Source organism: Astyanax mexicanus, chromosome 1 (assembly GCF_023375975.1).
Source record: "Astyanax mexicanus isolate ESR-SI-001 chromosome 1, AstMex3_surface, whole genome shotgun sequence".
Classification (NCBI taxonomy): Eukaryota; Metazoa; Chordata; class Actinopteri; order Characiformes; family Acestrorhamphidae; genus Astyanax; species Astyanax mexicanus.
In genome coordinates this window covers 77736765-77752708 of record NC_064408.1, presented here as the reverse complement: position 1 = coordinate 77752708, position 15944 = coordinate 77736765, and the positions used below count along the sequence as shown (strand labels likewise).

The 15944-nt window shown below is 36.2% G+C and overlaps 1 protein-coding gene across 1 annotated transcript; it reads left to right on the top strand.

The window, feature by feature from the left end:
• Window positions 1-10883: 10883 nt before the first annotated feature.
• zgc:153157 (InaF-motif domain-containing protein) lies at window positions 10884-13405 on the top strand. The gene has a single exon (XM_007258219.4). It carries the CDS (start codon window positions 11252-11254, stop codon window positions 12113-12115), a length of 864 nt encoding a protein of 287 aa, XP_007258281.3. The 5' UTR covers window positions 10884-11251; the 3' UTR covers window positions 12116-13405.
• Window positions 13406-15944: the final 2539 nt, after the last annotated feature.

Here is a 15944-nt window from a genome sequence, read left to right as displayed (position 1 = left end):
CCACTTTTCCCCCCACTACCACGCCCATGATTGTAGCACACCTGTATGACATCAAAATATGGTCATAATTTATAAGAACCAAAAGTATAATCCATAACCAAAAAATTAAATTGTAAAAAATATATATTTTTAAAGCACACACACAAGAACTCATATCATATTAAACGATCACTTAATCACTTACTAAAAACAGGGTGGATGATTTTCCTCCAGGTTTAAGGAGAGACTACCCATTCCCTATCCCCCCGTTAAATCAGAAAATTACTGCTAACCGCTAGAGGGAGCCCGCTGTATATTTTATTTTTGTCCAGAAAACAGGTTTTAAAACAGGCAACAAAGACACTGTTGTGAGCTGACTAGTCGGTGAACTGATGTTGGAGTTACAGCCAGATCACTTTAAAAAATGTATAATAACTGAAGTTAAAAAATTTTAGAATAACTGGAGTTTAAAATCTTTATAATAACTGGAATTTACAAGCGTTATAATAACTAGGGTTTAAAAGTTTTGTAATAACTGGAGTTAAAAAGCGTTAAATTAACTAGGGTTTAAAAACTTTATAATAACTGGAGTTTAAAGGCGTTAAAATAACTAGGGTTTAAAAACTTTATAATAACTGGAGTTTAAAAGTGTTAAATTAACTAGGGTTTAAAAGCTTTATAATAACTGGAGTTTAAAAGCGTTATAATAACTATTGTTTAAAAGTTTTATAATAACTGGAGTTTAAAAGCGTTATAATAACTATGGTTTAAAAGTTTTATAATAACTGGAGTTTAAAAGCTTTATAATAACTAGCCCAGCTGGCATTTCAACATTGAATCAACGTTGATCAACGTAGATGTTATGGTTAAATCAATGATGAATCAACTGTTGATTTAAAAAAAAAAAAGTGAAAAGTTGATATGGCAACGTTGTTTCAACCTCATACGTTCAACCTTTAATAAACCATAGCTCACTAAAATTAGAAAATCCTATGGTTAACAAAGTGTTAACAATAACCTTACACTAGTAAAGCTGAGTATAAAGAAAGTTACCCACCACTACCAATGTGATTCAATATCTGATCTCAAAAACAGTAAAACTATTAGAACATGAACATGATGTTAAATTAAAAAGCAGTTATACTGCAAATAGAAGTAAAACACTGTTTCATTCCTCCATCCAACCGTTTTTAGAAATTATATGGTGATAAAATGTAAAAAATGCTGATTCAAAAGACATTATGTTGATTCAACATTAAAATTTCAACGTTAGCACAACCATTGAACATTAAATGTTGATTCGACGTTGAAACAACAACATACATTACTTTAGTCATATTTCAACCACATTTTAATGTTAAAGGTCGGTTGTGTGCCAGCTGCTGTTTAGATTTGTTTCCCTTTTTTTTCTCAAGAGACCGGTGTTCTGTCGAATTTTGCTACCCATCGATACATGCTTCCCAAAGGTACTGCGCATGCGCCGACCTACACAATTTAATTCTTTCTCGTGTTTTATGTATAATTAATCTGGTTTAGGGGGGGTTATGTGCATTAAACAACCTGGACGCACTATCATTGCACAGAAGTGTAAATGGAAACTGGAAACTGGAAAAATTACACTTATTATCATAAATAAATACAAAAGCAGTTTGTAATGAGCTATATTTACTATAACTTTGCCATTGTACAATGAATTATGCACTCCAAATCTAATAACGTACATCTACTGGAATATCACTGGGTACATGCCATAAAATAGTGCTTCTTTTGTATTTTTACAGTTAAATATACATTGGGGCAGCACGGTTCGACAAGGTAGCAGAATTCGACAGAACACCGGCCCACAATAAAGAGGGGGCGGCCCATTGGTCCATCTCTGCCAGCTGGGGTTATAAGCTTTTTAATAAATGGGGTTAAAAAGCTTTAATTTTAGGAATAAATTAATTGGTAGCAGTCTGAACCAGGGCTGGACTGGTAATCTGACGTACCGGGCATTTTCCCGGTGGGCCGACACGACAGTCTTCAGGGGCCGATGCTGTTTAGATTTGTTTCCCTTTTTTTTTCTCAAGAGACCGGCCCACAATAAAGAGGGGGCGGCCCATTGGTCCATCTTCAATATAGACAGTGGACTGAACCAATCAGAATATAGGACAAAAACAGCTCCACTCTCTCTCCGCGTGGTCCACTGAACTCCCGCTACGTTCAGTTTTGAGCGCGTATGTTAGAGGAGGGGAGGGGCAGCGTGGAACCGGCAGAAATCGGGACCGGAGAATTTACGAGGCTGAAGTTGGTTTGATATTCGCAGCTCCAGATTCGTTTGGCTCGATATTCGCAGCCTCGTATTCCCCGGCTGAAGTTGGTTTGATATTCGCAGCTGCCGCTTCACTGAAGCACCGTGAACTAAAGGGAGCGTTCACAAACACCCGCTGTTTATATTAAACACCTCACAGATCGACACTGAAGGAGATAGAATGAAGAAAAGCAGTACATTTGTTTATTAACAATGTAAATATACAATATCGTATTAAATGTAATTGTGTATATTGTAAAATATTTATTTTAATTACTGAATTTATAATTATATATTACAATAAATAATTAAACATATATTTAATAAAATTATATTTAAAAGCCATTGCGCTCAAAAAATATGAGGCAGATGTTCAAGTGTGATTTTGAAGAACTTTTTCATGTTGGGCCAGAACAAATACACATGATCTGAAGAGTACTAGTCTTCTTCTTTAAGGAAAACCTGGAATTAGCCTGGCCCGAGCTGATTTTATACTTTAAAATGAACTGGCAACATGGTATAACGAGCCATAATGCACAATTTTTTTGTGTGTAAAGCTGATGTTCCAGTGTGATTTTGAAAGACTTTTTCATATTGGGCCAGACCAAATACACATGATCTAAAGAGTACTAGTCTTCTACTTTAGGGAAAGCCTGGAAATAGCCTGGCCCAAGATGATTTTATACTTTAAAATGAACTGGCAACATGGCATAACGATCCATAAGGCACAAAAAAGTTTAATTTAAAGCTGATGTTCTAGTGTGATTTTGAAGGACTTTTTAATCTTGGGCCAGACCAAATACACATGATCTGAAGAGTACTTGTCTTCTACTTTAAGAAAAACCTGGAATTACCCTGGCCCAAGCTGATTTTATACTTTAAAATTAACTGGCAACATGGAATACCGATCCATAAAGCACAATTTTTTTTATGTAAAGTTGATGTTCCAGTGTGATTTTGAAGGACTTTTTCATCTTGGGCCAGAACAAATACACATGATCTGAAGAGTACTAGTCTTCTTCTTTAAGGAAAACCTGGAATTAGCCTGGCCCGAGCTGATTTTATACTTTAAAATGAACTGGCAACATGGTATAACGAGCCATAATGCACAATTTTTTTTGTGTAAAGCTGATGTTCCAGTGTGATTTTGAAAGACTTTTTCATATTGGGCCAGACCAAATACACATGATCTAAAGAGTACTAGTCTTCTACTTTAGGGAAAGCCTGGAAATAGCCTGGCCCAAGATGATTTTATACTTTAAAATGAACTGGCAACATGGCATAACGATCCATAAGGCACAAAAAAGTTTAATTTAAAGCTGATGTTCTAGTGTGATTTTGAAGGACTTTTTAATCTTGGGCCAGACCAAATACACATGATCTGAAGAGTACTAGTCTTCTACTTTAAGAAAAACCTGGAATTACCCTGGCCCAAGCTGATTTTATACTTTAAAATTAACTGGCAACATGGAATACCGATCCATAAAGCACAAAATCAGCTTAGGCCAGGCTATTTCCAGGCTTTCCTTAAAGTAGAAGACTAGTACTCTTTAGATCATGTGTATTTGTTCTGGCCCAAGATGAAAAAGTCCTTCAAAATCACACTGGAACATCAGCTTTACATAAAACATTGTGCATTATGGCTCATTATACCATGTTGCCAGTTCATTTTAAAGTATAAAATCAGCTTGGGCCAGGGTAATTCCAGGTTTTCCTTAAAGTAGAAGACTAGTACTCTTTAGATCATGTGTATTTGGTCTGGCCCAATATGAAAAATTCCTTCAAAATCACACTGGAACATCAGCTTTACATAAAAAAATTGTGCATCATGGATCGGTATGCTATGTTGCCAGTTCATTTTAAAGTATAAAATCAGCTCGGGCCAGGCTAATTCCAGGTTTTCCTTAAAGTAGAAGACTAGTACTCTTCAGATCATGTGTATTTGGTCTGGCCCAAGATTAAAAAGTCCTTCAAAATCACACTGGAACATCAGCTTTATATTCAATTTTTTTGTGCATTATGGATCGTTATTCCATGTTGCCAGTTCATTTTAAAGTATAAAATCAGCTCGGGCCAGGCTAATTCCAGGTTTTCCTTTCAGAAGAAGACTAGTACTCTTCAGATCATGTGTATTTGGTCTGGCCCAAGATGAAAAAGCCCTTCAAAATCACACTAGAACATCAGCTTTACATAAAAAAAACTGTGCATTATGGATCGGTATGCTATGTTGCCAGTTCATTTTAAAGTATAAAATCAGCTTGGGCCAGGCTAACTCCAGGTTTTTCTTAAAGTAGAAGACTAGTACTCTTCAGATCATGTGTATTTGGTCTGGCCCAAGATTAAAAAGTCCTTCAAAATCACACTAGAACATCAGCTTTATATTCAATTTTTTTGTGCATTATGGATCGTTATTCCATGTTGCCAGTTCATTTTAAAGTATAAAATCAGCTCGGGCCAGACTAATTCCAGGTTTTCCTTTAAGAAGAAGACTAGTACTCTTCAGATCATGTGTATTTGGTCTGGCCCAAGATTAAAAAGTCCTTCAAAATCACACTAGAACATCAGCTTTATATTCAATTTTTTTGTGCATTATGGATCGGTAGGCCATGTTGCCAGTTAATTTTAAAGTATAAAATCAGCTCGGGCCAGGCTAATTCAAGGTTTTCCTTGAAGAAGAAGACTAGTACTCTTCAGATCATGTGTATTTGTTCTGGCCCAAGATGAAAAAGTCCTTCAAAATCACACTGGAACATCAGCTTTACATAAAAAATTGTGCTTTATGGATCGGTATTCCATGTTGCCAGTTCATTTTAAAGTATAAAATCAGGTTGGGCCAGGCTAATTCCAGGTTTTTCTTAAAGTAGAAGACAAGTACTCTTCAGATCATGTGTATTTACTCTGGCCCAAGATTAAAAAGTCCTTCAAAATCACACTAGAACATCAGCTTTACATAAAAAATTGTGCTTTATGGATCGGTATGCCATGTTGCCAGTTCATTTTAAAGTATAAAATCAGCTTGGGCCAGGCTAATTCCAGGTTTTTCTTAAAGTAGAAGACTAGTACTCTTCAGATCATGTGTATTTGTTCTGGCCCAACATGAAAAAGTTCTTCAAAATCACAATTGAACATCTGCCTCATATTTTTTGAGCGCAATGGCTTTTAAATATAATTTTATTAAATATATGTTTAATTATTTATTGTAATATATAATTATAAATTCAGTAATTAAAATAAATATTTTACAATATACAAAATTACATTTAATAATATATTGTATATTTACATTGTTAATAAACAAATGTACTGCTTTTCTTCATTCTATCTCCTTCAGTGTCGATCTGTGAGGTGTTTAATATAAACAGCGGGTGTTTGTGAACGCTCCCTTTAGTTCACGGTGCTTCAGTGAAGCGGCAGCTGCGAATATCAAACCAACTTCAGCCGGGGAATACGAGGCTGCGAATATCGAGCCAAACGAATCTGGAGCTGCGAATATCAAACCAACTTCAGCCTCGTGAAGAATTTACACGCGGAGAAACTGAAGAGTCTCACTGTAGCTGCTACAAAATGTGTAAAAATCACAGACAGGCTTGTGACATATTAGAGATGATTTCAATAAAAAGGATAAAACATCAATTCAACTACACAGAGCAGACAAAAATGGTGAAGTTAATAATAGACACTAAATTAGTGCTGGGCGGTATGACCAAAAATGCATATTGAGGTATTTTTCAAGATTCTGGCGGTTTTACAGTATAATCACAGTATTTTATTATTATTTATTTATATCTTTTTGCATGGCTGGGCTTTTATATAGGCTGTGATTTGCTCTACTTTTTGGAGTATATATAATATAAAACACAAAGATTCTGAATAGTATTGGGTTTACTTTGCCCCGCAAAAGAAAAACAGCTAAAAAAGAGATACACCAGCAACTTTAACACAGTTTCCTTTACAAAATTAAATATTTAAATAAATAGTTTAAGCCATTAGAACCATTACAGTATTAAAATCAGCCACAATTGCCTACTTTCACACAGCTGGGAACAGCTAATTAGAGTGACGGTATTTGAACTCAAAATCGCACAACGGTATACCGTATGAACCGTATACCACCCAGCACTACACTAAACTTCTTATATTGTTATATATGTTGATGATACATTATGCTTCTCTGTATCCCCACATACATGAATTGCAAGTCGGTTGTGCCCCGCTAATTATGAGGGGCCGATCTTAGCAAAAATGCCAGGGCCAATTTTTTTTGTCCCAGTCCAGCCCTGGTCTGAACTAAAAATGTTTTTTTATAGGGCTTCTGTTGTGTACATTATGTAGACTGAATGTTTTAGGTTTTAAAAAGAGAAAATATATATTAAACATACATACATAATACATTTACTTCAGAAATGTTATTTTCTTCATAAATTTCCATGTTTGCCAGCTGCCTGCCATTGCTGTTAAAAACAAACATCCTAATGTTAGAGGAAACAATGCAATATGTTTCATTTACTACGTCCTATTAGAGACTTCGTCACATGCATGGTTAAATAATTTTAACTATAAAGTTTATATTTCATATACATCAACAGTATGAACGGCAAGGCTAGATTGAAATTTGTGATAAATACTGAGATTTGCATGTAGATTTTCATTCCTGATTATGGGACTCTATTGTTTGCAAATTAAGAGATTTTCATTTCGCATCCCAAGCTAGCACTGATCTTGGGTTTTGTTTTTTCTTTGCTTCTTCCAGAAATGACTTCCGTCCTGTTCCAGGTCTCCTGCTCCTAGTGTCAACTTTCCAACATGTTTGAAATGTAGCTACGGAAAAACACTCAATCAGAATATTTCACAAAGCAGTTAAACTACTTGAAGAGAGGAGGAACATGAAATCCACAAAAATCTCCAATACTCAGCCAATACCCTCTCCTACCCCTTCCAAACAAATGCAGAAAAGTACATGCAATAAGAAAATGCACCACTGCTCAGACTGTGGGAAGAGTTTTAGTTATCAGGGTTATCTCAAAAAACACCAGCACATTCACACTGGAGAGAAACCGTATCACTGCTCAGACTGTGGGAAGAGTTTTAATCAACAGTGTAATCTCAAAACACACCAGCGCATTCACACTGGAGAGAAACCGTATCACTGCTCAGACTGTGGGAAGAGTTTTAGCCATCAGAGTCATCTCCAACGACACCAGCGCATTCACACGGAAGAGAAACTGTATCACGGGTCAGACTGTGGGAAGAGTTTTAATCAACAGACTATTCTCCAAATACATCAGCGAATTCACACTGTAGAGAGACCGTATCATTGCTCAGACTGTAGGAGGAGTTTTAATCAACAGATTAATCTTCAAAAACACCAGCGCATTCACACTGGAGAGAAGCCGTATCATTGTTCAGAATTAGGTGTTTTTGAAATGTGCATGGGTAAGTACCTGTGCAAGTGTCATGTGTGCATCTTTAATATAGCCAGATATAAATACGTTTTACTTAGTCCTGATAGTACATCTCTTGTATGTGTCACTCAATAATACTAAAACAATTATGTTTTTTTTACTGTAAGTTTAGACAGGTGTTGAAAGGAATCCAGCTGTTACCACAGATCAATTTAACGTAGTCCTGATAGTACAACACTTGTATGTGTCATTTACTTAATAGCAAGACATTATGATGTGTCATTTCAAATTATGACTGTTACTAAAAGGAATATAGCTCTTATCGCACATCAATTTAACTTAGTCCTGATAGTACACTGCTTGTGTGTGTCACTTACTTAATAATAGTACAATATGTGTAAGTTAAAAATAAGGGCCCTTTAAATTTAACAGTTAAGTTATTTTTAGTAACCGTCTAAATCTAAAGTTAAATAACATAATTGTTATCATTTAAAGGGCCTTGATTTTAAAATGACACATCATGGTGCCTTGTTATGGGGTGTATTATCTGAACTATATGAAATTAATCTATGATAACTGATTCCTTTTAGTAACAGTCTAAACATAAAGTAAAATTACATAATTGTCGTAATTTAAAAGGCCCTCATTTTGAAATGACTGTGCAGACCGATCAGTGTCTGCCTTGGTTTGTTGCATGTTGGTTAGTTTTTTTTTTTGTCCCACTTGGGTCTGCTCCATGTGACTATTACATCCAGGTTAATAATCTCATGCAGTGAGGCGGCTGCAGGCTTTAAGGGTAGTAGCTGCGCAAGCAGAGAGATCCCTTGATGACGACAGAATTCGCTCCCCAGGGTCGGAAACCCTCATCACACTCGAGTGACGCTGTTTCTGTCCATTTTATAATATAAACATGTAATATAAATCTCTCTTCAACTGAATAAAGCACAATATAATAATATTGTGATCATCTTTGTGTCATTTTATTATTGCACACTAAAATTCCTTTTGTATTTTATATACTTATTTTTTCTCTCTAAATTCTTTCTAAAACTGTTGCTTTGTTGTTTTAAAACTGCAAACAAGAAAACTTTTTTAATCGTCATATAAAAACATCGCTTATAAAAGGGGTAAATACAGACCTTAATTAATATATGCTTATATTAATGATAGGGGTGTAACAAAACACCCTGCTCACAATTTGATTTTCTCATGATATTTAAAAAAATAGAAATTAAATGTAAACAACCTAAAACAATGCACATTTCCTTAGAAAACTTCACTCCCCCGCAATTAAAAGTAATTACCAAGAACAGAGGTTTAATATTGTAAACGAAATGCTCTATTTTGGCTTCAGCATCTTAAATAAGTGAAAACATTACATTTTTCTGAAACATAACAGTGACCTTCTTTTCTATACCAAAAACTCTGCAATTAAAATAACATTATGTACCCTCAACAGTGCAGACATGGTTGGTTTAAAAAATACAGTAATCTACCAGTAACGAGAGTAAAGTCATAATAGTACGAGAATAATCTCTTAATATTAAAAGGGAGAAGTAGATTAATTACTTGGGTTGATAGTTTAAGAAGCTTGGAGGTAGAGGAGCATTTCCGGCTCACGATCTGTTACATGGCTGCTGTGATTATAATCAGTGATCTACATGTATGAGCTGCTGATTATTAATTCGCTATTGTTAGTATCCAGAAGTTGCCAGATGTCGCTAGATTGCGCTTTGGCACCTCACATACATAAACAGTTTAAATAGTGGATAAAATTGTAAAATAGTGGATTAAATAAGTGTATAATCACACTGTTTCTTGTGCATGTTTAATGGTACTGACAACACAAATATCTTTTAAGCTATTTAAAAAACATATGCTGTTTCTATATCTGATAAAATAGTCCGCATATTGTCAAATCACAATCCTGTTCAAGAAACATGTCAGAAGCCTATATAATTGTATATGTACACAATGTAACTCCAAGTCAACCACACTTTTGTGAAATCCTTTGGTTCGTGCCTGCGACCGGATCACAGCCGTGATGTTATTCGTGATAACATACGACCTCGAGTGTTCTATTGCTTTTATACAACAGTTTATTTTTACAAAATGAATACAGAAAATAAATCAAAGAACGTTAAGAAATTCAGTTTGAATATACTTTAATATGGACTGTGCCTTCCGCCAACAAGTAGTTCCACCACAACTTAACTACAAAACAGTGTATGGTTCAGGCAGACTAACACCACGAAAGCAAACTAGGGAATAAGCGAAGATGGTAACGTTAGGAGGGTGAAATAACACTAATACTCTCCTGTGGAGTTGTCTTTAGCGGCATTAGCGGAGCGATTTCCCTTGCCTTTTTTCCACGAGTCAGCACTGCGGGCTGCAGGCAATTGTGCCGCGTGTGAGCGCTGGCCTGTGCTAAGCTAGCGCTGCTGTTGGTGCCGGTGGAGGCGATGATGATTCAAAACTGTACTGTGTGTATACGCCGTTACTCGGCAACACGTCGGGGGAGTGATACAAGTTTAGTGTGAGAAGGCCATGATGTTATCACGAATATCATCATGGCTAGAACACTTCTCATCCAATCAGATTGTGAGGTCGGAACTAACTGTTGTATAAAGGCAAACATAACACCATTAAACAAAAATAAAACAGCATATAAGAAAAATGAGAAAAAAAAAACTACTCCAAAAGATTGAAACAGCCAAAAAAAAAAACAGTTTTTTAGAGCATAACTTTTAAAATTATTCGCATACTTACGATTATTATTATCATTATTATTAATAATTATTTTAATATAATTTGATTTAAATACAGATATATTTAAAACTATATATATATGAAGGTATATTGTCTTGCGTAATGTATTATTCTTTATATATAATCTGAGAGCTATAATTTAGGTGATACAATGTTGTATTATACGTTTAGTCTCATTTCTGAATAAATAAAATATTTTGTAGATTTTCTTTTAACTGGATGTTGTAATTAATATACGCGATACGATAAAATAAATATAAAACATCATAATCCTATAAGGAATAAGGGCTGTAGTTAAACTGTGGTTAAACTGTCTCCTCCTGGTGATAAGATAAGGCTACGGACATCCGTGTTTACATGACAGTGAGAGAGTGAGAGAACGCGCAGCCTCTATCTGATATTTTTACAGTGCGCTCTCTCTCTCTCTCTCGGGGTGAAGCTCCATCTGCTGGAGGAGGCGGTGAGGGCATCAGAGCATCAGTCGGAGGTTCAGTCTGTGCGGAGTGTGAGTGAGTGTGTGTGTGTGTGAGGGGCTTTAATGGTGCGGAGTGGTGAATCGCGGGCTTTAATCAGGGGGATTTGGTCATGCAGCTGCTCCAGATTGAGAGGACTGATTTATTACAGCAGGCCGGCGCCGCTGTGCTGTTCTGTGCTGCAGCAGCATGTCTCGGTGCGGTTTTGAGAGAAGAGTTGAGGATGGAGGGAAAGTGAGGGAGATCCTGTGAGGAACGAGAATCTGCTCCAAATCTCTATCCAGAAAAGCCTCAAGACGGACGGGGAACGGGAGGAGAGACGGAGAGCCCGGGGGAACATGAGGGAGCGGGACTTCATGCCAAACATGGAGCGAGGTAAACCCGCGACATACACGGGGGACAAAAAGGCGAAAATGGCCGCTAAGACCAACAAAAAATGGGTGAGACTGGCGACAGTTTTCGCGTACGTTCTCTCCGTGTCTCTGGCTGCTATCATCCTGGCCATCTACTACAGCTTGATATGGAAGCCAACCAGTGCATCTCCGACGTCTAGACGGCCATATATTGCAGCCGTGGTCTCTACCACCCCGATGAGCTCCAGTCCTACCAATAGCACAGATCATGTCTTTGACAATGGCATGATGACAGATGTTTCACCTACAGAGCCTGGAGCAACAGTGGCTTCCTCACATCAAGCATCAGATTCTGCTGAAGATGCAGACTCCCATGAGATGGCCAGCCAAGAGGAAGCCCCCCATGGAGACTTTGCCCTCAGACAAGCAAACATAGACCCCACTGAGCAGTACATCACAGAACAGTACACCACAGAGGCAAGTCCATCATCTGCACCTGAAGAGGAGGACGCAGGAGTTATAGACCTGCCCGCCACACAGGGGGACACTGACTTTGTTCCGCAGGACAGGTATGATGGTTCTGGAGCTGACCCCGCAGCAGAGAACCAGCCAGTGGAACTGACCCGTACTCACAAGCCCCCCAGCTGGGACCCTGAGTCTCCCAGCGAGAGCTCACTGCAGTGGTCCACTGGTCCAGCCACCTGGAGGACCTTCCTGGAAAGACCAGACGAGTCCACTTTCACACATGTCGAGCTGGAGCTGGCCGAGGGTTCTTCTCCACTTCAAGATGAGGTGGTTCCTAAGGAAACAAAGGGCTCCAGTGTCTTGTTTACCCCAGGGCACACATGATCAATCACTGTGAAGTGCAGTGACCACCAAAGGAGAGCAAGTGGAGTGGGAGTTAGTAAGGAATTGCTTTGATTTGACCACATTTTTCTATCAGGACAAAAGCAAATGCAGTTGTCCTGACCTTGAAAAAGCTTGGTCATTGTTTTACTTTGATGAATTTTGTATCAGGCATCCTTTGTGATAGCTCTCACACACTCTCTCACATGCGATTTGGGCGAGAAATTCACTCAGACGAGAGACAGACGATGGGACTGGTGAAGGAATATGAGCCATTGATTTCAGACAAGCTGAAGCTGGACAGTGATGCTCTACGGTAGCATATATGTGATCCTATTTCTAAAAGGAACAATCTAAGGTAGAAATACATAGCATATTAGTTTTGCTCAGGTGAACATCTACCATACTGTGTGAAAGTCTTTAACACTCTACTGAAGGGCTGCTTTCAAAAGACTACACGATACCTGCATATGCTTTTAATAACAACTGACATAAACCTCTAAAAATAAACAATGAGTTCTTCTAGGAATAAGTGTCAGCTGTTATAAAGTCTGCATTCGTACAGTTGTTTCTTTTCAGCAAGTGTTTTTACACACATTCTCATTAGTTCTTACTTTTTTTTCTTGGATATTAATATTAAAGACATAAAAAGTGTTTGACCTCTACAATCCCCTGACCTAAAACCAACTGAGATGATTTGAGGTGATTTTGGATGAGCAAAAACTATTGTTCAGCTCCTCCAGGTACTCCTTTAAGATGCTGAGAAAACTATTCCAGGTGACTCTACCTCATGAGGACACAAATGTGTCATCAAAGCAAAATATGGTACTTAAAATAATCCAAAGTATAAAACATATTTTGTTTGTTAACACGTTTTAGCTCTCTTTAATGTCTTATTAACAAAAAACAATAATAATAAAATAAAGCAAATAAATTGAATGAGAAGATTAATGTCCAGAATTTTGACTGGAACTGTATATAAATGTCTACAAAGGTTCATGTCAGTTGTTATGAAAGGCTAATGTAGGTGTTGCGGAGCTTTATTATTAGTGCAGCCCTTTAATAAAGTGTTACCCAAAAATAACTAATAGGAATATTAGAATAAACACAAATAAGTAGGGGTGTAATGGTAGATTTAAAAATGATTATCTATTTATTTCTGTATCTTAAATTATTGCTTAACAGTGATCAGCATCAGGCAGATTTAGATTTGACCAGTATTTCACATCGAAATTTGATGGTGTATTTATTGTACCCCTACGAACATACAATAAACAGTACACTGTGAACTGATGTGTGTGTTGCTATGTTCTTACCTAAGTTTTTATTAAGAACACAGTATTTACAGTTCCAACACAAGACTTAGTTAATGTATTCAGTCCTTATTACAGTCAATCAGGTGGGCTGGAACTAAAGGAACTAAACTAGTATTGAGTTGAGTTGACTTTTTTTGTAAATGCCCTTATATGTCTAATATTGAATGTTTTAAACTGATTAAAGTTAAAGTTAAGAGTTATTTTTTTCCCTTTTCTGTAAAGTTAGTTTTTAAGATACATTATTAACCTATAACACATTTTTATGTTCATCTGCAAATCTGTTTTTAATTGTAGGTATTTTAATGTTATACAGTGTTTTGTATTGCTGAAATATAGTTTGAAACTATTTTAATGTGGCCCAAGACTTTGGACAAACTTACACTGTGCAAAATAGTCTATGCTACCTGCAAAATTAGGCAGTGCAACAATATGTTTGCATAGTTAAATATAAATTTGAACTGTTAGCTGTATATTGAATGCCACAGATACATTGCAGGCATCGTTTAACGGAGCATTAAGAATTCAACTCGTAGCTGTTTTTATTTAAGACATTTAAAAAGCCATATTTTTTGTACAAATAGAGTTTATTCTGAGATATTAGCTAGGCAGTTTCAGTGTTTGACTTAAGGCCTTCTTTTAGCTCTATTCTACATTAAGGAACATGAAGCAGACTGTTCCAGCAATGAAATCATATCACAAAAACAGCAGGACTGTGTCATGGTCTCTGACTGTTCTAAGAAATGCAACCAGATGGCGACAGAAGGGCTAGAAGATGGTACTGTCTTGACGTTTACACCATGCATGTACTCAGTGGTTGGGAAGAGACAAGCAGGGAATGTAATAAATCAATGTATTGAAAATGTACACAGTCTGCCCACTCTGTGTTTTGTGTTTTTAGAAACTCAATACTGTTTATAGCTTTGTGGAAATGTATTCCTTAAGTCCATGAAATACACTGTGCATATGAGTTAGGAACCACTGCAGAGACACTGCAGAGATCTTTTTAATCAGGAAAGTCTTCCCAATAGGGAACATGTCTCTTAATTACCACAGAGACTTCCATAATTACTGCACTTGCATACACCCAGTGTGCTTCTCTACCAAGAGAGCTGATGAAGTAAAGCCGAATACTGAAATGTTGCTTACAGCAGTACTTGGGACGTCACTGTTAATTAAATTAGCTATCAGTAATGCCACATTGTGACCATTAGTCACGCAATCAACGTTTAAAATAATGGCCGAAAAATTATAATTGATTAAAGAAAAAAGCTTCCAAAACCGCCTTCTTAAAAAATCAACACATTAAGAAAATATACACTGACATACCAAAAAGCATGGCATAGAAATGTGTGAACTAATTTTAAATAGTTGTCTCAGGAGACGCCCAAATGTGTAAAATTGTATAACCTGTAATATTTGCACCTGTAAGTTGTGAGGTTTTATCTTGTAAGAGAGGAGAAACACTGGCCAGCATGCAGATGGCAAGTCAAAATGAATATTTTTCATAAAGCATACTATTTTTTTATTTAAACCAAAACGTTTTATTTATCTGTTTAACAGTGGATTGGTCTAGGCAAACTTTTCAGAATTGGTTTTAATAAGTTTTTCAGACAGCTAAGGTTTGATAATTTATTTTTAAGATCCTCCAAAATGTTTTTTGTTTACGGTATTCCACACCAGAGTTTAATGTGACCAAGCACAAAGATTTAAACCACCACTTTAAATAAACTTGTACACAATGTGATTTATCTTGTCTCATATTATCTAGTTTCACAAATTAAAATAAAAATGTTCAGGTCAGATCTATGATGAAAAAAACAAGAAAGGTAGAACTGCATTCAGAGACTGTGGTTAAAGTAATTCAATCTGCAGTCAGTGGTGACTTATATAATCCTTTATAACTTTATATGTATTATTAACAATTTTCATAAAAACCTTAGGAATGTGTTGTGTAAAATACTGTTTAAAATTCTAGAAGAAAGACAAATCATATGTCAGGATTTTTGTGCATGCTTATGCTCAACCATTTCTGGAACTTTCCTCAAAGCAGGCCAGCATTAACAGTTATCATTTAATGTCTAGTTTATCTAATTGATCCTTCTTTAAATTAAGTTAGGGGAGCCACTTGTGGAACTGAACAAATCCATACAGTGTCTGGAGTTCACATAGAAGTCAGGAACTAAACCAGTGTTCTGGTAACTGTATTATTTTATTATTTAAAATCTGACATTGCGATCATTTTGTATCCTGAAACATAAATATAAATATAAAAAAATATTTAGCCATTGAAATTAGTTGTAATTTTTTTGGTGTTTAAATTAATAATAATAATTAATAAGTGAAAAGACTAAATTTAAACCGAATAATTTCGTTCTTGACATTTAAGTTACATTGTGCTTTGTTGCTATGTCTGCTGGGATGTACAAAATGTTCAGTGTTCAAAAAAAAAAAAAAAAAAATATATATATATATATATATATATACAGTTGTGGTCAAAAGTTTACATACACTTGTAA

Coding starts and splice junctions, on each gene's coding strand:
- zgc:153157 (XM_007258219.4), top strand. CDS start 11,252: ATGAGGGAGCGGGACTTCATGCCAAACATGGAGCGAGGTAAACCCGCG.